The sequence below is a fragment of the Bubalus bubalis genome, chromosome 2 (assembly GCF_019923935.1).
Source record: "Bubalus bubalis isolate 160015118507 breed Murrah chromosome 2, NDDB_SH_1, whole genome shotgun sequence".
Classification (NCBI taxonomy): domain Eukaryota; kingdom Metazoa; phylum Chordata; class Mammalia; order Artiodactyla; family Bovidae; genus Bubalus; species Bubalus bubalis.
Genome location: NC_059158.1, coordinates 177189857 through 177211104, shown reverse-complemented (window position 1 = coordinate 177211104; position 21248 = coordinate 177189857). Strand labels below are relative to the sequence as shown.

The 21248-nt window shown below is 49.4% G+C and overlaps 2 protein-coding genes across 3 annotated transcripts; both read left to right on the top strand.

Annotated features, from left to right (window-relative positions):
* The first annotated feature begins 178 nt into the window (after positions 1-178).
* On the top strand, positions 179-19523 carry SESN2 (sestrin 2). 2 transcript variants are annotated; one of them, XM_006049652.4, is made up of 10 exons: positions 179-596; positions 9906-9971; positions 11749-11946; positions 12403-12585; positions 12698-12910; positions 13735-13885; positions 14592-14710; positions 15353-15543; positions 16953-17097; positions 17691-19523. In XM_006049652.4, exons 1-10 carry the CDS (start codon positions 534-536, stop codon positions 17775-17777), a joined length of 1416 nt encoding a protein of 471 aa, XP_006049714.1. In that variant the 5' UTR covers positions 179-533; the 3' UTR covers positions 17778-19523. The 2 variants fall into 2 exon arrangements, with proteins under 2 accessions (XP_006049714.1, XP_025134401.1); XM_025278616.3 differs by lacking the exon at positions 12698-12910.
* LOC102408601 (39S ribosomal protein L47, mitochondrial-like) lies at positions 2185-3976 on the top strand. Its single transcript, XM_044938062.2, is given in 2 exon segments — positions 2185-3635; positions 3638-3976. Coding segments are annotated over 2 exon segments (756 nt in total). The 5' UTR covers positions 2185-3028; the 3' UTR covers positions 3787-3976.
* Positions 19524-21248: the final 1725 nt, after the last annotated feature.

The following is a 21248-nucleotide window of genomic DNA, read 5'->3' as shown; positions in this document are numbered from 1 at the left end:
ACAGCTCCCAGAATTCCCCGGGCGCTTCCCGGTGCCGATTGGCTGAACCCCAGGCTCCTGAGGGCGGTGTTCCCCCGCCTCCCCGGGAAACAGGCATCTGATTGGCTGCGGTGCGGGGGCTTTTGTGTCCCCGCCCTTCCCCAGGGACCGCAGCGGGCAGAGCGGTTCTGCTGGTGTCAGAGCCCGGCAAGAGCTGGCAGTTCCGAGGCGGAGATGCTGAGGAGCGCTGGGTTCGCTAGCAGTGCTGGCCACTGCGGACTCCCGAGGAGCTCCGGACCGTGAAAATCCCTGCGCCGCGGCCAATCCCGAGGCCATTCACCCCTCCAGAAGCCAGACAAGCGGAGAGTCCAGCGCAGCGGTGGCCGTTCCCGGATCCTGGGCTTTCGGAGCGTTCTGGAACCCAGAGAGACACCCCCGCGGGCTCTAGAAGCTCCCCTAGCGGCCCCCAGTCCCGGCTTCCTGCGCGCGTCTGTCTGAAAGCCCCTCGGGTGCACGGGCGGTCGCCGAGCCGCGTCTGGGTCCTGGCGCACACCATGATCGTTGCGGACTCCGAGTGCCGCGCGGAGCTGAAGGGCTACCTGCCCGGGGCCGGAGAGGTAAGCAGCCGCCGACGCCACTCTTCCCTCGAACCCAGAGCCGCGTCCAAGGTTCGGGTTGTTGCAAGCTGAGTCTGAGCCGCCCCCTCGGCTGGAGGAGGGGGAATGGAGCGCGTAACCCGGAGTGGGGTTACATCAACCGGCAGCCTCGGCCCCCTCTGCCTCCGCCTCCTCACCCCTCCCCGGAGCTGGGGGCGGGGGTGGGGTAGGGATTGTAGAGCCCTCCGCGGCTCCCTCAGACTCCCGGCCAAAGAGAGGGGAGCCTTCTCGAGGTTATCTTGGGTTTGGGCCCTCGTCTAGGGAGTGTTCAAGTCCAGGCAAATCCCGGCGCAGCGGCCGGACCACTCCTCCTCCCCGCCCCCTTCCGCAGATCCCTTCCTCTAGGCTGGGGCTGGAGGAACCGTTTCTAGGTAGGATGTGTACCGGCTCCATTGCCCCCGCTCGGTGATGGGAGTACTTGGGGCTGGCCCACGAAGGTCGACCCCGTCCCTCCCCCCCACCTGCACCCCCGATTTGGACTGGGGGCGCGGGAGCTCCGGGGCCTTGGCGGACTGCCGGGTATGCCGCGGTGAAAGCTCGCAGAGGGGAAAAATCCTGGCCGCGGCTCCCGAAGCCAAGCGCCGATTTGGCTGTGCCCTACTAACTGATCTGACGTCCCAGAAGTTTGTTTTGCAGAGACTGCCTTTACAGTAAGGCTGGGAATACGGCTGCATCCAATCTGACATCCCCCTGCCCCATTACCATCACCACGGACCATGAACATCTTGTTTATTACGCACCTACTGGATGGCAGGCTCCGGTTCTGCCTTTTCTCTGAGTCCTCAGGACTTAAACTAGCAGAATATGAGCTATACAGTTACCTCTCATTTAGGGGATGAGGAAATTGAGGCCCAGGAGGGGCTGTGGAGAGGCTTCCTTGGCTCACCCTGCAAAGCAGCTCATTATTTGGCTGTGGTATCTTTAGGATTTCCCAGTGTGGTTGGCTCAGCAGGGAGTTTTGCTTGTTTCTTTGGTTTCCAGGCCTGGAGCCTGGTGCAAGTGTCTTACTGGGTTTGGGAGTCAGACCTGTGCTAGTCCTGAACTGTGATCCTGGGAATAAATGGCTGCACTTTTCTGAGCAGCTTGGTTTCTGGGGGTCCTCGGTTTTCTGTTAGCTTGTCACCCCCCCTGTCATGGTTTAGGAGCCCAAGTGGAGGAAGGAAAACTGCTCCTGCCTCTTCTCAGCTGTGTGACTTTGACCAAGTCATCTTACTCTCTGAGTCAGTTTCCTTCTTTGTGGAAAAAAAAAAAGGAAATAATTTTCTTTATTGAGAGCACCTGGGCACTAGAGCAGGCGTGCCACGGGTTCATGTCCCCCAGCCCTCCTACTTTCTTGCTCTGTGACCTTGGCCAAGGGATCCCTTCTCTGATCAGCAGCTTCCCTCTGCCGGGGTTTGGCCCTGTCTCAGAGGGATTGTTGGGAGAGTTAACTGAGAAGACGTGCAAAGGCCAGTGCACTGTGCCTGGAGCATAGCAACTAAGTCCTGCGTCAAACACGCTAGGTATTGTTAGAATGTGGCCACAGCGTGTATTTCCCCTTCCCCAGAGTGTCTTTTGCAAGGGGGTGTCTGAGCCCACCCCTCCTGCCTGAGGCGAATGTTGGCTCATCTCTCTTTGGGACAGCATCTGGGAAGTGATATGGGGAGAAAAGCGAGCTCCAGGTGGACTGGGCAGACTCTGAGGGTGGGGCCTTTAGATGGAAGCTTGCTAGCTGTCAACATCAGATGGAGCTGGGGGAATTGGTAATGTCAGACCCCTTTCTACATATTCTTCTCTCTCAGGAAAAGAGGACCTTGGGAAGATGTCTGTTTTAAGCAGAATCTTTTAGAAGACAGTAGGGTGCTGAACTTACAGAGCCCTGTGCCCAAGCCCTAAGGGAAGCTGGACAAGTATATACAAGTACATACAAGGAATGTACAGTCCCCTCAACTCTCATACTGTGACACACTCTTTCACCAAGTCAAGGCCTTCAGACACTTCACTCTAGTACTAGTAGTGTGTTCTCAGAGCCCTCCTGAGCTCTTGAAACATCACTGCTTCAAGGAAAGTCTTTCCTTCCCCACCTTTGCATACCTGCTTCCTGTCCCCCTTCTTCACTGCAAGAGCTGTTGTCCCAGTTATGGTGTAGCAGTTGTGTAATCAGGCATTTCTTGTCTGTGTACCTTGCTAGACTGGAAACACTGTAGGCCCCATCACCAGCACTGTTCTTAGCACCTAATAAGTGCTCGGAACTATTTGCCCTTGTTGGCTTAGCTGACCCTTGTGAACTGAGCACAGGCTTTGAAGTCAGATCTGAGCTTGCCTGTCTGGACCAGGTCTCCAGAAGAGCCTCAGTGAGCTGTCTCTGAAGAAGAGATCAGTTCAAAATGCGGTGCGCTTGCTGATGCGAAAAGATGGCTGCTGCCAGTTTGGCTGTTTTCTGCAGAAGAGTCTCAGCCGCTCTGAAGGCTTCTACGTCGTTAATAAGTTCTCAGGCCCTTGCTAGCACAGGTTGCAGGTTTTCTCTGAGTCTGTTGACTAAGAATACACCAAATGTCACATCTTTTCACCAGTGTAGATTACTTCAGACCACATTGTCTAGGAGAGGACTGGAAGAATTTTTTGACGACCCAAAGAATTGGGGGGAAGAAAAGGTGAAATCTGGAGCTTCATGGACCTGTCAGCAGTTAAGGAACAAAAGTAATGAAGATTTACATAAACTTTGGTATGTTCTCCTGAAAGAAAGAAACATGCTCCTAACTCTAGAGCAGGAAGCTAAGCGGCAGAGGCTGCCAATGCCAAGCCCGGAGCGCTTAGAAAAGGTAGTAGACTCCATGGATGCATTAGATAAAGTTGTCCAGGAAAGGGAAGATGCCCTCAGACTTCTTCAGACTGGTCAAGAAAAGCCTAGACCCGGTGCTTGGAGAAGAGACATCTTTGGAAGAATCATCTGGCACAAGTTCAAGCAGTGGCCTATACCTTGGTACCTAAATAAAAGATACAATAGAAAATGATTCTTTGCATGCCCTACGTGGAACGTTTCGTCAGATTGAGAATTGAGAAGCAAGCCCGCATCAAAGCAAGGAAGATAAGTTTAGCACGAAAGAAAGAAAAGTTTCTTCAGAAAAAGTTTCCACATCTTTCTGAAGCCCAGAAGTCAAGTGCTGCCTAAGACGTCTTAACCATAATTTACCATTTTGTTTTTCTTGGATTACATACAAGAGTAAATACTAAGTGGTTTATAAATAACTTGTGTTTTTAGTCAAAGGACTGTCGATTGTTTTAAGAGTTATTATGGCATGCTAATTTTGGAAGTGGTCAAAATCAGATATAAAGTTCAGATTAAATTTCCATTTTATAAATGCTGTGTCTAAGCAGACTTTTAATTAACTGCCTGCATCTTAGAGTGGGAAAGTGATACCAGCTGCTATAACAAATAGGCAAAATGGTAATTTTGGAATTCAGGTAACCTTAACTCAGGTAACCTTAACTACTATTGTTACTAGATATGAAGGAGCTATGAATTCTGTTTAAATAAACAGTGGGTACAATGATAAACACATTTAGTATTTAAAGTAGCAAGTTACAACACAACAGTCCAAAAAAATATTTCTGGAATGGCTAGTAATTTTTATTTAATTTTAAAAGCCTAATGTAAAAAGCATAGGCAGTAAGTTTTACTAGTCAATAAAAAGCAATTCTACCAATCCACTGGTAATATACTAAACAGAGTTGGAAAGCATTTTACTGAAAGCAAAATATTTAGAGAAAATAGACATTTATACAAAATTATAAAATGCTTGTAATAAGAATAAGTCCATTTCAAGGAAAGCACAAACTTATTTTAATTTATAGAACCAGTTAAAGCCTTAAAAAATTTAAGTGGAATTGAAATATGCAAAAATGTATAAACATTCTACAAAAAAAAAAAAAAAGAAGAGATCAGTTCAGTTCAGTCGCTCAGTCATGTCTGACTCTTTGCGACCCCATGGACTGTAGCACGCCAGGCTTCCCGGTCCATTACCAACTCCCAGAGCTTGCTCAAACTCATGTCCATGGAGTCGGTGATGCCATCCAATCATCTCATCCTCTGTCATCCCCTTCTCCTTGTGCCTTCAGTCTTTCCCAGCATCAGGGTCTTCTCCAGTGAGTTGGCTCTTTGCATCAGGTGGCCAAAGAATTGGAGCTTCAGCTTCAGCATCAGTCCTTCCAATGAATATTCAGGACTGATTTCCTTTCGGATTGAAGAAGGGATAAGAAGACCTGTTTCCCTCCAGGTGGTTGTGAGAAATCAGCCAGATCATGGTGGGGAGATGAGTTTATGGCACCACTCACACATGCCTCTCCCAAAGGAGGACTCTGACTCCTTCTCAAGTGTAATCCCAGGCAAGTATCTTGAATTCAGCAGCCCATGGGGAGGGGAGTCTCTACCCATGCCCAGCTGGCAGAGTAACCTTGAAGGAGTCTGTAACTCAGTCTTGGAGATGGCAGGCCTACCAGGAATAAAGGCTGAGGCTGATCCGGGTGGCAGACAGAACCCTTGCAAGCCAGACTGAGCTGAATTCAAATCTTAACTTGGCCACTTGTCAGCTGTGGCTTAACCTTTGGAAACTTAATCTTTCCTTGTGTGCAGAAGAGACCCCTACTCCCATTCCCAAACTGATGAAGACTCAATGCAACCAGTGTGTTAGTGTCAGAGTTAATATGAAAGGGAATTGTGAATCGACACGTAAATTAGCAGCCAGGCACGGAGCGCTGAAGTGATTGATCCTCTCCTTACAACCATCCTGATGCCTTCTTAGTTGAGTGGCCACCCAGCTAACTGACCTCAGTGTTCTTGCTGCCCTGGGTGGTCCTCTCGGTTGAAACTCATTGGTTTTTCCTCTGCCCTGCCCTAGCTGTGTTGTCTTAGGTGGGTCACCTGCCCCACTCTGATCTCCCTTTCTTCATCCATATAGTCAGGGAAGGGATCTTGCCTTTATCAGGTGTGTGAACATGGATCCTGAGCCACATGTGGCTATTTAAATTTAGATAAATTAGATTTTATTGAATTTAAAACAGTTTTTTAGCTGCACTCGTCACATTTCAAATGCTCGGCCGCTGTATGTGAAAGTGTTAGTCGCTCAGTTGTGTCCAACTCTTTGCGACCCCATGGACTGTAACCCTCCAGGCTCCTCTGTCCACAGCATTATGCAGGCAAACATACTGGAGTGGGTAGTTGCTCCCTTTTCCAGGGGATTTTCCCAACCCGGGGATTGAACTTGGGTCTCCTGCATTATAGGCAGATTCTTTACCATCTGAGCTACCACAGAAGCCACCAAGGAAGTGACTTGGGGCTACCATCTTTATTGGACAGTGCAGATAAACAATATTCATCATTACAGAAAGTTCTATTGGACCTGCTGTGCTAAGTACTGGGTTCACAACAGGGAACTTGATCCAGGGTGTGCTCTCAAGGTATGAAACAACACAGGATAACTAGGGCTGTTACTGGGGCAGTGGATCCCCTGGACATGTGGACAGAGAGAAGGAGCGTCTCACTCCTGGTGAACCCCAGAGCCCTGGGGCCACTGAGACCTTGAGAAGTTTACAGAATGGGAATCATTTCTGCAGTTGAGGAAATCTGATTTGTATCCTAACCCTGCTACCTCTTTCCCGGCTGAGTGACCTGACCTCTCTGAACCTTATTCCCCATCTGTAAAATGGGAACTCCTCAAGTTCACATGAAATAAAGGCTTAGCCCATGGCAATCAGTGCTGTTACCTACCATTATTATTGACTTCCTACCCCAGGAAATAGGGGAGGGCTGGTTTGGAGGTGTCATTTCTTGGTGGTGAGCCTCTGCTCTGTCCACTTCCTTCAGGTTTGGGGTGTCTGGGTTGGGGAAGCATGCAGAGTATTGGAACTCTGGATTAGAATCTACTCAGTCCTGCCTTCAGGGCTTTGAACTTTCCGCTACCTTTGCCAGGAATGCTGGTTCCCTATATCCCTATAGGCCCTTTACAGGCCCATCAACTCATTTACATATTTGATATTTAGATACCAGCTTAAAGGTTGTCTCCTCAGTGGCTTCCCCTGTCTGGGACTGGAATACTGCACATACTTCTCCACCCCATTATACACTCTCTTATTGCTCTTTTACTCTATAGAATCTGTGATTTGAAATCCTATTCATCATTTGTTTAATTGTCTTTCTCCTTTGTAAATTCTGGGAAGACTAAGATTTTGTCTTTTCACTCCGGTACTCTTGCTGCCTACAATGTAGTCATAAGAAATATTTGTCAAGGGACTTCCCTGGTGGTCCAGTGGCTAAGACTCCATGCTCCTGATGCAGGGGGGCCTGGTTTGATCCCCTGGTTAGGGAACTAGATCCCACATGCCACAACTAAAGATTCCTCATGCTGCAGCTAAGACCCAGTGCACCCAAATAAATAAATAAATATTTAAAAAAATTTTTTTTCAAATGAACAGATTAATTCGGGTTTTATCTGGAAAGCATTTAGCACAGTACCTTATACTTGAGAAAGCAATCAATGAATGGAGTGAAACAATGGCCCTCCCTGGCAAATTATGCCAGGCTCCACCCAAATAAATTAGAATTGCTGGGCCTTGGCATTGGTATTTTTTAAAAAGCTTCTCAAAGGGATTCTACCTGTACAGCTTGGGTTGAGAAGCCCTTGTTTGAAATAACAATGAGGTTAATGATCGCTGACTTGCTAAGTGCTTGCTGTGATAGAGGTACTGAGGTAAGGCCTCTACAGGCATTAACCTCATTAAATCCCCATGACTACCCAGTGAAAGTAGGTACTATTATTACCCCATAATTCGGAGAGGAAACTGAGGCTCACATTGCTAGCAGATAATAGGGGATGGAGTTGTCTTTTGAGCCCAGGCAGTTTGTGTCAAGAGCCCCTATCTTTTAAGGGTACTCTGCTTTATTGTCCAAATCATTATCATCATCTTCACTAGGCCAATAACGTTGGTAGATCCGGACCTAGCATGTAAAGATCCACAGGCCTCAGTTTCTTCCTTTGAGAGCTCCTGGGGCAGACTTTAGAGAGGGAGGGGCTTCCCGAAATTGCTCTCTGTCCCTCCCTACCTAGTACCCTGGTGGGCCCTCCCTGTCCCCCCCACCAACCCCCCCAGTTCCTTCCTGCCCTTCCCCACCACACCTGGCTGTGGTTTTCTGTCTGTCCTTAGGTCGCCTGAGGGGGAGGCCCAGTTTGTGGAGTCAGCAATCCTTATCTCCCAGACAGAGCTGTTAGGCTTTTTCTCTTTGGTGAGGGAGGAGGAAAGCTGAAACAGGAGTGCTTGGGGATTGTGCTGGTTTCTAAGCTAGACTTGGACCAGTCTGGTCTGGTAGATCCCAGAAGTATGGGCTGCAAAGGACCTGAGCAGTCAGCCCAACTGCCTTCTTTGTCCAAGATTAAAGCTCAGAGAGTCTAAGTGACTTTCTCGGAGTCACACAGCAAGTTAGTGGCAACAGAATTGGTACTCATACCAGGGACTTTTGTACCCTTGTTCTTTCCTTTGTGGTCTTTCAGAGCCCCAGAGCTCTGCTTCCCGCAGGGGGCTTTTCAGTTCAGCCCCTCAGACCTCTCCACCTCTTTGCAACCCCATGCACTGAAGCACACCAAGCTTCCCTGTCCATCACCAACTCCTGGAGCTTGCTCAAACTCATGTCCATTGAGTCGGTGATGCCATCCAACCATCTCGTCCTCTGTTGTCCCTTTCTCCTCCCACCTTCAATCTTTCCCAGCATCAGGGTCTTTTCAAATGAGTCAGTTCTTCACATCAGGTGGCCAAAGTATTAAAGCTTCGGCTTCAGCTTCAGTCCTTCCAATGTGTGTGTGAGGGGGTGGCTTTTAGCTATGTGAAAAAGAAGGTTCACTTATAATCCTTAGTCTCTGGACACCTGGGGATTAACACTAAGTCTAGATTTGTATGAGGAGGGGTGAGTTAGGGGGACATCATCTCTGTTTAGTGAGGATATGACTCTGGCTTAGATAAACTGTTTCTAAAGCCTGTGCTGAGACAACCCCCGCCCCCAACCCCTGCTGCCCAGGTACCAAACAAATGAGTAAATAAAATTGGTGGTTTCCATAGAGGCTCCTACACCCACGTCAAGATACAGCTGCTGCCATCAGCGTTGCCCTCCATGTAGCTCTGTTTTCTTCATTCACAGACTAGTGTGAATTACCTGGCCCTGCTCGTCACAAAGTGTAATCTGGAAATATGGAGACCTAAATCAGACAATTAGAAGGCAATGCTTTCAGAAGCAAAAGCACTGGGAATTGTGGGGTCACAGATGAGGGTCAGAAGAAGGTGCTCAGACCCTGGAAAACGGAGTTAATTCTACAAAAGGTGTGACCACTGAGAGGGATCTGAGCCACTAACTATCTGGAAAGCAGTAGGAGGTGGAGGCAGGATTTTAAGCCAGTTGATGAGATTTGCACTTGAGAAAGTTTAGTCTGGCTACTGAAAGTTTGCCCTCCTTAGGGCATGAACCAGGCATGTACCAGGGTCATGTACTCACTAGATCTCCTGGTCCCCGAGGTGGGGTTGTGGGTGGATGCTTTATTTATTCATTCATTCTGTTTTCTTGGGAGAGGATGGAGAAGGGGCCAGGGCTGTGGAGGCAGGTAGACCATTGGTGAGGCAGTAGGTGGTGGTCCAGACAGGGGACAGTGGTGTCCACTAGGTGGTGATGGATGAAGAAATGACAGTGAAGCTACATCATAGGAATCTAGGAGGCTTGGTAACCTGGCTTCAGGATATAAACAAGGGAGGTTCTCATACAAGTTCTCCAGGGGTACCAAAAGGTGGCCTCCTGGGAAAGTGGCTATATAATTTCCTTTACCCCAGCCCCTGCAACCCGTAGGGGGACTCCTGGGTCCCTTCCCAGTTCCTGAAGAACTCAGCCTGTGGGGTGAGCTCTCTTGCTTGTTTACCCTTTCTCTACCCACCAAGCTGGTCTATATCTCCACCTGACTCCCGGTGCACCAGAAAGGTGATTTTAAAACTCACTGTGGGGATTTCCTTGGTGGTCCAGTGGCTAAGACTCCACACTCCCAATGTAGGGGGCCCAGGTTCAATCCCTGATCAGGAAACTGATCCCACGTGTCACAGCGAAGATCAAAAATCTTATGTGCCTCAACTGAGACCTGGCGCAACCAAATAAATATTTAAAAATAAAATTAAAGTTCAGTGTGGCCCCTCTGGTAAGGAGAGAGAACTATCTTCTTAGTCCTCCCTTTTACCTCTGACTGACCATGATGTGTTTCCTTCAAGGAGCAGAGGGAGAGCCGGGTCCGACGAGGCCCCCGAGGGCCCAGCGCCTTCATTCCAGTAGAGGAGGTAAGCTTGGAAGGGGTTAGGATGGTTGTTGATCCCTGGATGAAAGGACATGGGGCACTGAGTGGGTGGGTAGGGTTTTCTGGTCTCTTGAAATTGCAGCTTTGAAACTACCCCTTCAGGTTGCTGACTCATTTAATCCACAAAACAGCTCTGCTCCAAGCAGGCATCTCAGCCCCATTTTACTGGGAAGAAACAAGCTCCGAGAGATAAAATGCTAATAACACAGCTAGGTAATGAACAAACTTGTGGTTCCCAGAACAAGACTTGTTTTTCCTTAAGAAGGCAGAACTATCTGTAGTTATCTTCTCACCCTTGAATGTATATGTATTAAAGTGTTTTTTTCCCAACTTCAAGTGTAATGAATGTTCATTATTTTAAAATTTCCAGTGTTTCAGAAAACTTCAGTTTCTTGTAATCCCAACCCCACTGAGATAATCACTGTTAACCATTTGCCACTGTTTTCCAGACTTCTTTTCATTCGGAGCCAAGGTCATAGTTTATAACATGATTTTGTTAGTGTTGTTCATTTGGGGAGTTGTTTTTTTTTTTTCATTTGGTTTTTATGTTTTGTTATTTCACATAATACATCAGAGACATCTTTCATCTACTGAGTCAGATCGTGCATTCATTTATTTAACAGGTATCTGTTGAATGATTAATCTGTCAGGCACTGTTCTAGGTGCTGGGGATACAGATGAGAACAAGACAAACAAAACTCCTTGCCATCACAAAACTGCCATTCCAGTGGGGGGTTTGTGGTGGGGAGAACTTCAAAACACACACACAGACAAATTAAAAAATAATAGTTTCCTTCTTTTCCTTTGGCCTTCACTGAACAAAGACAAACATTTCCTGTCCTCCTTGCCTTCCTAAATGTGTAGGCCAAATAGTTAATGAGCTGTTAACAAATGTCTAAACTCTCCAGTTCCTTTCACCCTTTGTAAATGGATGAAAGCGCCCAACCACCTGCTGTAGCCCAGAATGTTACACTCAAATATTCTCCTTCTTTTTTTCATTGATAAATAACTACTCTTCTTCTGTAACAGAGGAAAGAAATAGTCTTTGAACTTAATTGAGAATTGAATCCTGTTTCTTCATTTATCAGATCTGTAACCTTGAGCCAAGAATGAAACCTCTCTGGGCCTTGATTCTCTCATGTGTCAGTGGGGGAAAATAATACTATTCACCTCACAGGAAATTGGGAAGAACTGATGCGATAATATAGACAGGGAAAGCTCCAAACTCAGACCCAGCGTGGAGAAAGCACTCAAGAAATGTGAACTGTTTTGCATCTGCTTCCAATGACTGCACAGCTTTGAACCATTACTACCAAGGGCCCAAGTTCAATCCCTGGTTAAGGAACTAAGATCCCACAAGCCACGTGGCATGGCCAAAAAAAAAAAAAAAGAAGCTCCAAGAAAGTAGGAGAAGCTGTATTCTAATCTCCATGCCTGAGTCTATCTAAACTTGGAGGAAAAAAGTCTCTAATTTCATAGTTATGAGGATTAAATGAATCAATATATATAATGTGTTTGAATAGTACTTGGCACATAGCAAGCATTGTAGAATTATCGACTACAATTGTATAAAGTGTCTAATAAGTATTTGATTAATCACTTAATGAAATATCTTTTCCTCCGCTGATCTCCTTTTTTTTGGACATGGTGGTTGTCTTCAGTTTCTTGCTATTAAAATCACAATGAAGGCAATGAATATGTTGGTTTCTCTGGTGGGGAGGGCACGAGGGAGTCACCCTTTCCTCACCTTTGCTTGGCAGGTCCTGCAGGACGGAGCCGAGAGCCTCGAGCAGCACCTGGGGCTGGAGGCGCTGATGTCCTCGGGCCGGGTGGACAACCTGGCCGTGGTGATGGGCCTGCACCCTGACTACTTCACCAGCTTCTGGCGCCTGCACCACCTGCTGCTGCACACGGATGGGCCCCTGGCCAATTCCTGGCGCCACTACATCGCCATCATGGTGAGCTGGTCTGAGCCCGACTTCCGTAGGGGTGGGTTCATTTTGGGGTTCAGCCCTCAGATCTCTTTGCTGGGGGCTTGATTCCACAAACAGGAGAAGAGGAGGCTTAGAGCAGAGCCCTAGCTTTATCTGACCCTCCATCGAATTTTAGATTTTTTTAAGTAGGAAATTTAATTTTTATTAAATTTAATTTTTATTTTATGTCAGAGGGCCATTGCTTTACAATGATGTTTTAGTTTCACGTGTACAGCAAAGTGATTTAGATATACATTTATCCATTCAGAAAGACACTGTCTCACTCAGGACCACCCAGCCAGTGACAAAGCTGGGGTTAGAACCTAAGTTTCCTGCCTCTCAGGCAACAGTGAGGCTTATGATGTTTCCCTCCATGGGGTGCCCACCCCGAGCAGGGCACAGGAAGAATAGGGTGACCTGGGCTCTGTCCACCACCTCCAGGCTGCTGCCCGCCACCAGTGTTCCTACCTGGTGGGCTCCCACATGGCCGAGTTCCTGCAGACTGGCGGTGACCCTGAGTGGCTGCTTGGCCTCCACCATGCCCCTGAGAAACTGCGGAAGCTCAGTGAGATCAACAAGCTGCTGGCCCATCGGCCATGGCTCATCACCAAGGAGCACATCCAGGTGCAGTGGGCAGGGAGGCGGGTCCCCGGGGGAGTGTGGGGCTGGGATGGGGCTTGGCAGGCAGCCCAGGGCAAAGCAACTGAGCAAGTCTGGCCTTGCCTTTCCTCTCCAGGCCTTGCTGAAGACGGGCGAGCACAGCTGGTCCCTGGCTGAGCTCATCCAGGCCCTGGTCCTGCTCACACACTGCCACTCACTGGCATCCTTCGTGTTCGGCTGTGGCATCCTCCCTGAGGGGGACCCTGAGGGCAGCCCCGCCCCCCAGGCCCCTTCACCCCCCAGTGAGCAGAGCACGCCCCCCAGCAGGGACTCGCTGAACCACTCCGGGGTAAGTCAGGGGCCTGAGTCTTGCTGGGAGAGGAAGCTGGTGGCCTCTGGTCCTTGGATAGAAGACAGTGCCTCCCTGTCTGCAGCTGCTTCCTTATCACACCCCGGGAAACCTTAGAAAAGTCTTTTTTATTTTAAAGGTGTATTTATCTATTTTTGGCTGCACTGGTCTTCCTTGCTGTACCCAGGCTTTCTTTAGTTGCAGCCATGGGGACTACTCTTTGTCACGGTTCGCAGGCACTAGAGTGCTAGCTCAGTAGTTGTAGTGCAAAGGCTTAGTTGCCCTGCAGCATGTGGAATCTTCCCAGATCGGGGATCGAACCCGTGCACCCTGCATTGGCAGGCAGATCCTTAACCACTGGACCGCCTGGGAAGCCCCAAGTCATTTGGCTCTGAAACTGTTTCCTCATGTGGAAGATGAGGATCAAGACTCCTTCATAAAGGGTTGTGAGCCTGAGATGAAATAACCATGTGACTGGCCTCAGCATGGAACCCCTGGGCTCAAAGTAGCTGACTTTTAACACTGTAACAATACAAAGGTTGCCTCTTATTCTGTAAAGTGGCCTTGTTTGTGTGTATTTTAAAAATATAGATACTTTAAAAAGCCCTTTCCTGTGAGGGGAGCTGACCCTCAGAGAAGACCTGTCTGTTCTATAGCTGCTTAAACATTACTTCCGGAAGCACAGGCCACGTGAGCTGTCCAGCACAGAGAAGGCACTGGGCCTTCATGATTGCTCAGAAAGGCCCTGCATGTGAGAAAGACATGTGGGGTTTCTGGGGTCAAGGGAGAAGGGGCGAATGGTCACCGCCAGGTCATTCCTACAGGGCTTTGAGGCCGCCCGCGACGTGGAAGCTCTGATGGAACGCATGAGGCAGCTGCAGGAGAGCATGCTGCGGGATGAGGGCGCCTCGCAGGAGGAGATGGAGAGCCGCTTTGAGCTGGAGAAGTCAGAGAGCCTGCTGGTGACCCCCTCAGGTACAGGGTCACAGGCATCCAAGTTCAGGGACCGTCCCCTCCTTGCACCCTCTCGCTGGGAAGCTGGCACCTTCATGTTACTGCACCTCGGTAGCCACATCCCAGCTACCACTTCCAAGAAGTTCTGAGCATGGGCTCTGGGGTCAGGCCTAGGTTTGAATCCTGGCCTGCTAGCCTTTCTTCTTTCTTTTTGGCCAGGCCATGTAGTATGCAGGATCTTAGGGATCTTAGTTCCCTGACCAGGCATGGAACTCATGCTCCCTGAAATGAAAGGCAGATTCTCAACCTCTGGGCCACCAGGAAAGTCCCTGTTAGCTTCTCTGGCAGTGTGACCACTGATAAGTCACTTGCTGTCTCAGGTCCCAGTCTCCTCCTCCGTGAGGGATTCATGTGTAGGGGAAATGAGACAACAGAATGAGAGCACAGAGCCTGGCCCAGGGTAAGTGGCTCCATAAGTAACCACTGTTGTTAGGATTGCTGTTATTATTACTGGGAGCCTTAGCCCCTGGACCACGGGTCTAATTTACCGCCTCCGCCAGGCCTGGCTCCTGCCGAAGTCCTGGTTCCACTCACTGTGGCGAGGGGCATTCTTGGGCCCCCTATTGCACGTTCCCCAGCACCCCCTCCCCATTGATGATTAATGGGGGGTGGAGGCCTCTGTGATCCGTGCCTTGGCTTCACTGTGACCTCTTTCTGACATCCTCAGTGGACATCCTGGAACCCTTTGCAAACCCAGATATGCTGTGCTTCGTGGAAGACCCCACTTTTGGATATGAGGACTTTACCCGGCGGGGGACTCAGGCACCCCCCACCTTCCGTGCCCAGGTAGGTTCTCCCTACTGGTCTTAGCATTGCTTTTTTAAAATTAATTAATTAAATTTTTTTTGGACTGCTCTGGGTCTTCAATGCTGTGTACATGCTTTCTTTAGTTGTGGTGAGCAGGGGCTACTCTGTTGCGGTGTGAGGGCTTCTCATTGCCCAGCACAGGCTCTAGAGCACAGGCTCAGTAATTGTGGTTCAGGGCCTTGGTTGACCCACAGCATGTGGGATCTTCCCAGACCAGGGATCGAACCCATGTCCCCTGCTTTGGAAGGTGGATTCTAAGCCACTGAAACTCCAGGGAAGTCCCAGCATTGCTTTACAAACAAGCAGGATTGGGTAGTTTGTGTGATCAGCAATTTGGGCACCTCCTCTCCTTCAAGATTCCATGAAGAAGTGGGAGACCCTGAAGGTGAAAAGACCCATCTGGGTCCTAAGCTCAGGGGATCCTGACCACAGGAAGGAAGTTATCACCAAGCTGCATCCTCCTCAGCTTCTCAGGTCCATACCAAGCAGCGGGTTAGATTTGTTGGGGTGGAGAGAGGCATTATGGAGATCCCAGCTGTGCTGCAGAAGATGGCGTCTCTCTGGCCAGCCTCGGGCCCCAAGGATTCTACTCACTGACTGACCCCTTTCCATGTTTCTCAGGATTATACCTGGGAAGACCATGGCTATTCACTGATCCAGCGGCTCTACCCTGAGGGTGGACAGCTGCTGGATGAGAAGTTCCAGGCAGCCTATAGCCTCACCTATAACACCATCGCCATGCACAGTGGAGTAGATACCTCTGTGCTCCGCAGGGCCATCTGGAATTACATCCACTGCGTCTTTGGCATCAGGTGAGTGAAAGTCCCCTCATCCGGGCATGGTGTACTGTAAGCCCTCCATCTGAGCTCACAATTGTTTCCTTTTTCTCTTTGTCTTTCTTTCCCTTTCTTCCTGCCTATACTGTTCTTCAAATCAAATGTATTCCTTGGCTGATTATAAAAGATAATAGCCATCCTCAGTTCTTGAAAGTCTTTAATTCTACCCCCAGGAATAACTAGGGAGATTACACACACACGTATACTTACATACATACACACATATATACATACAAAGAGAGTTATGTCTGTAGTTCCGTTCCAAGTAGCAGTTCTTCTCTCATTAAAGAATAACAACAGAAATGCCCAATGGTGAAATTCGATTTTTAGTAAATTTAGAAAAAGATAATGAAAAGAAGAAAATAAAAATCATTCATGATCCCACCTGCTCTTACTATTGTCAGGTATTGGCTTGGTCAAAGAGCTCATTTGGGTTTTTCCGTTAACAACTTATGGAAAAACCTGAATGCATTTTTTGGCTAACCCAAGATTTCACTGCGTGGGCTGAGCTGTGCTTTATTGGCCGGTCTCCCACTGGCCAACCTCACTGACAAGTTTCCAATCCAGGAGAAGCCAAGGATGATGGGCATCTTAGGGTGTATATGTGGCACAGTGTGGCCTCCCTTGCTGCCCAGCTTCCAGGTCCAGGCTGCTCCACTCTGCAACATGGCCCTCGCTCCTAAACCTTTGTTTACCACATCTGCCCTCTAGTCTAAAACCGGTCTTCCTCATCCACACTGATCTGTGGTGCCTCACTGGCTCACTGGACTGGGGAGGGACAGAATAGCTTCTAGACTTGTCACAAGGTACTCTTTGACTTTGGACAAGCTGATTGCCTTCCACAGGCCTCAGTTTGCCCATCAGTAAAATGACTACCGACTCCTTTTTCCCTTTCCCTCTTCCTTCCTCAGGGTAAATATTCACACTGATCTCCTGCCCCATCTTCCACGTATGGCCTTAGCTGTAAAGTGGTGACTATGAGCGTGGAGGCAGGCAGAGCTGGGTTTGAATTCCATTCCCAGCTGTGTGACCTGGCACTGCACTTCTCTGAACCTCCATTTCATCTATAAAATGAGACTGATGAACACAGTACATTGTATACCATAGTTTGGTATCCAGTCCTGTACTGAAGTTTCAAGGATTCTGTGAATATTTGTTCACATGGTCAGTACAGCGTGCTCAGCCTCTGTGCATTCCCTTGTGAGTCCAGTGGCCTGTGATATATGACATTAGCTGCTTTTCTAAGAGGAGCCAGGCTTCTAGCTGCTTCCTACCTTCTGCCTTTTCTTGCCGTTCTCTGTCCCCCTTCTGCAGGGTGGGGCTGGGGGAGAGGAGCTCTGTGGGAGCAGACGTGTGAGTGATTCTTTCTGGGTCTTTCCATCCAGATACGATGACTATGACTACGGGGAGGTGAACCAGCTCCTAGAGCGGAACCTCAAGGTCTATATCAAGACAGTGGCCTGCTATCCGGAGAAGACCACCCGAAGAATGTACAACCACTTCTGGAGGCACTTCCGCCACTCAGAGAAGGTGTGGCTCGTAGGGGAGGAATAGGATGGAAGCCTGTGGAGGAGGCGAGGGCTCGGGACCCAGCGAGGTCCTGACCTGGGGATCCATCCTGAGTCTCTTCATGTCTCCTGCATCGGCAGGCAGATTCTTTACCACGAGCGCCCCCTGGGAAGCCCATTTACTCACCTGTAAAGTGGGTATCCTCAGTGGCAGCCGGAAGGACCTGGGTTCATATCATAACACTATCACTTGGGAGCTCTGTGACCTTGGGCAGGTCATTTTGCCTCTCTGAGCTTGTTATCTTGACAATAAAAATAAAAAAACCACCTGCATTTCAAGGTCACTGGGAGGATGAAGTGAGAAAATGAAGGTAAACCTCTGATCCCAAATAAATGCTCAGAGGTAGCTGTTGTTTTTCGCTTTGGGGGATAAAGAGGTTAGTCATGATCAGGATAAATGTGCTTGAAATTCTCCCACAGTCCTTGTACCAAGTTACTCAGAGCCTTAGGAAAGGGAAGGATGAAATGGGTGGTCAGGGATGATGGCACTCTGGGAGGGAAGGGGATGGTGAGGAGTGACATCAGTTGCCAACAAGCCCTCGTCTGTGCCCCCAGGTCCACGTGAACTTGCTGCTGCTGGAGGCCCGCATGCAAGCCGCCCTGCTCTACGCCCTTCGCGCCATCACCCGTTACATGACCTGACTCACGCGCAAGACCTGCGCCTGGAACAGCTGACCGTGGGAGCATCCTTCTTGCTGCAAGGACTGCTCTGTTTGGAGACAGACCCTAATCTCTTCCTGTCCCATACCCACCTACCCTACTCTGGGGGTGGGCCTGGGGTGTGACGTGCAGCCTCCCAAGCCACACCCTCCTTCTCACTGGAACGGACAGGACCATCGCACTGACTCTGGTATCTCAGCTCTGCCTCTGGGGCGTGGGGGGCTGGAAGAGGACCATAGCGGATTCCCAGGTGCCAGCCCCTTCTAACCGCCCTTACCCTCAGAGGCCAAGGGCACAGGAAGGAAAATGGACTGAGCGTGGACTTATGTGCCAGCAGGCGGGGGCCCAGGCAGCACGAGTACTTTGGCCTTCCTGGCCTGGGAAGTCCCTGCCTGGCCCCCAGGGAGAGGGGCAAACACCTCCAGGGACTGACACTCCAAGCGGCTTCACCTCTCCTCCAGCTCCCTCCTCCACAAGATTTCATTACCTCCCACCTGCCATTCACCCATCAATGTGAAAATCATGGTCACAGCCGGTCTGTGCATCCGGCTCCCCAGAAACCAGTTCTGTCCAGCAGCCCACAGGCCCCTTGCTCCCTGGTCACACGAGTCCTAGTTCAATTCCCTTGACCCCCTTTGCCCTCTTACCCTTTTCTCCACCACCTGGTGGAGTGAGGCCCCAGGAGAGAGACCAAGCACATCAAGCAAGTAGATTATCTCTAGAGTTCGAAGTCTCTGTTGGTCATTTTGCTTTCAGATGAGGAGGGAGTATTATATGATAAATTCTCTGTGTTTCGGTTTTTCATGGGTGAGGTTCTTCGCTGTCCACCCCCAGAGCCTCAGGCAGTGTCTGAGAGGAGAGCAGGAGTGTCTCCCCAGAGCTGACCTACCCGGCAGAGGCTGGCACCCCATGCTGTTTCATCTCCCCTGGCTCTGCCACAGACATTTGCCAAAAAAGTGAGCCTTTCCAGGTGGTTCCAAGGGCTCAGGGAGACAGGCAGGAGACCCCAAGTTTCTTGTGTAGGCCCTGTCATGGCCAGGTTAGCCCCATTTCCACAGTTACAGACTGAGGGGTAGGACCACATTTTGTGGTATCTGGGCCTTCATTCAGGTTCTGAGCCCAGCCTGCCAGCAGCCAGCTGCACGCGATGCAGGATCCCAAGGGCCTCTGGGGATTTTACAGACACACACACACACACACACACACTGCCTGCAGTCAGTCTCTCCGGGCTACCTGCCAAGGACCTTCCCACCCCCATCCCAGTTTCTGTCCCTTCTCAGTTGCTTTTAGGTGGATCCCTTGGAGGCAGAAGCAGCCAAGGACTGATCCCAGGTACTCTGTGTAGCAAACAAACTGTGAATTCTGACTCCCCTTGCCCTTCTTCCGGCCGTAGGTGCCTCCCCTCTGATCCCCTGGGAGGGGACTGAAGAAAGGCAAGGGCCAAGATGCTGCTGCTTCTGACCCTCCTCTCTGGGGCAGGGCAGGAGAGGAGCCTGGTTCATTGTGCCACATTTCATACCCATGCAGGCATGGGCAAGTGACTGGCACCCCTTTCCGGCCTCAAAGCCCTCCCTGCAGTGAAGCAGGGCAGGAGGGAAGAGGCCCCAGCATTGGGATTTGGATTCTAGAGGGGACGTGATGACCGTCAGTGTCAAGTGCAGAAATCTTTGCCTTTGCTACCATTTCTGTATGATGAGAAATAAAAGTTCACCAAGGTTTTGTTTTGTACTTCTTGTTAATGGGCTGTTTTTCCATTTCCTGGGGGTCATGGTTCACCTCTTAGCATAAGCAGGGAGCTGCGATTGCATCAGGGACCTGACCTAGCAGCCCGTACCCTGCTGAGCACTCGTGCCCGGTGACCGCAGGGTTGGGAGTGGTTGGCACTCAAAGTCTCCTTTGTCCCTTGGGTGTCCAGCCCTGCCACCCCTCTGTGGCTGGCCTGGTGCTGTGAAATAATGGCTGTGTTATTTTTCTCACTCAGCCTGGCCCTGGGCTGGGTACTTGGAGGTCATTTGTCTGTATCTGCAGCAAAATCTTTCAAGAGAATTGAGACTCATGGGTCAAGTGGCATTACCGAGGCCATGTCAGGTCAGTGATAGAGCCAGGATTCCAACTGGGGTCAACTTGATTGTGAGGCCATGGCATTTCACCTTGCTGTTTTCCCACTACCGAGTTCCTCCTGAGGCAGAAGGAGGATATGTGAGAATTTCTTGGGGGACCCTCTGTTTATCCTGCCCTTTCACTTCATTCTTTCTGGCTTCTCACCCCTCGCTCCCTCCCCAGAACCGAGGAGACAGGCATGAGGAGTTAGTGTGACTCCAAGTTGTGCCCGTGCCGTTTAGTGGTAGCTGTGTGACCTCGGTCAATCGTCTTAGCTTCTCTGGGCATCAGGAACTCCAGCAAACTTACCAGAAAAACCACATTATGACTAAGAGTTAAGACTGCTCCTGCTGGTTTCCCACTTCCTCTTCATGCTGCCGTCACAAAATGAAAACAAGGTCTCCTCCAGGAAGCCTCCCCTGATTCACTTCCCTGTAACCTTTCCTCCCTTCATTTTCTAAAAATTCATGTATTTTTAAAAATATTTATTTGGCTGTGCCAAGTCTTATTTGCAGCATGCAGGATCTTTAGTTGTGGCTTGAAAACTCTCAGCTGTGGCATGTCAGATCTAGCTCCCTGACCAGGGACTGAACCCCTGTCCCCTGCATTAGGAGCACAGTCTTAGCCACTGGACCACGAGGGAGGTCCCCTTTAAATTTCTTTTTAATTGAGGGGTAATTACTTTATATTAATGTTGTGTTGGTTTCTGCTGTACAACAATGTGAATGAGCTATATGTATACAAGTATCCCCTCCTTCCATCCCACCCCTATAGGCCATCACAGAGCTCTGAGCTGAGCTCCCTGTGCCATACAGCCGCTTCCCTCTAACCATCTATTTTACATGTGGTAGTATATATCCCTGCTTCATTTTTGCAATGTTCCTATACACTTTTTCTTCCTTCTACAGTCATTTGAGAGGGTGGGAGAGAAAATAAGTCAGACTTGGAGTACAGAATGTAGATTCTGGTCCTGACCTAGTCATTTATTATCCCTGGGAGGGGGAGGGTTGATTAGTTTCACAGTGTCTCAAGTTTGCACAAAAAACCAGGGCAAAATGTTTTTTTTTCCAGGTAGCATTATTGAGTGACTATTGCCTAATGTAATCGCTCCATCTTCACAGCAACCCTGTGAGAAAGGAGCGGTGGTCCCATTTTACAGATGTGGAGAAGGAACCTCAAGTTACAGCCTAAGAACATGATAGACAGAACCAGGTTCAAATTCCAACCCTGACACTTAATGTTTGACCATAAGCAAGTTACTTCAATTCTCTCTCCTCAAGTTCTTTATCTATGCAACAGAATTAATACCTAGGGTCACAGGAGGGTTGTGTGGATTAAATAATGCATGGAAAG

What these genes read in the sequence shown, in the direction of transcription:
- SESN2 (XM_006049652.4), top strand. Translation starts at nt 534, where the DNA reads ATGATCGTTGCGGACTCCGAGTGCCGCGCGGAGCTGAAGGGCTACCTG. An exon ending in ACTCGCTGAACCACTCCGGG is followed by an intron (nt 12,911 to 13,734) that starts GTAAGTCAGGGG and finishes TCATTCCTACAG; the next exon opens with GGCTTTGAGGCCGCCCGCGA. An exon ending in CCCCCACCTTCCGTGCCCAG is followed by an intron (nt 14,711 to 15,352) that starts GTAGGTTCTCCC and finishes CATGTTTCTCAG; the next exon opens with GATTATACCTGGGAAGACCA.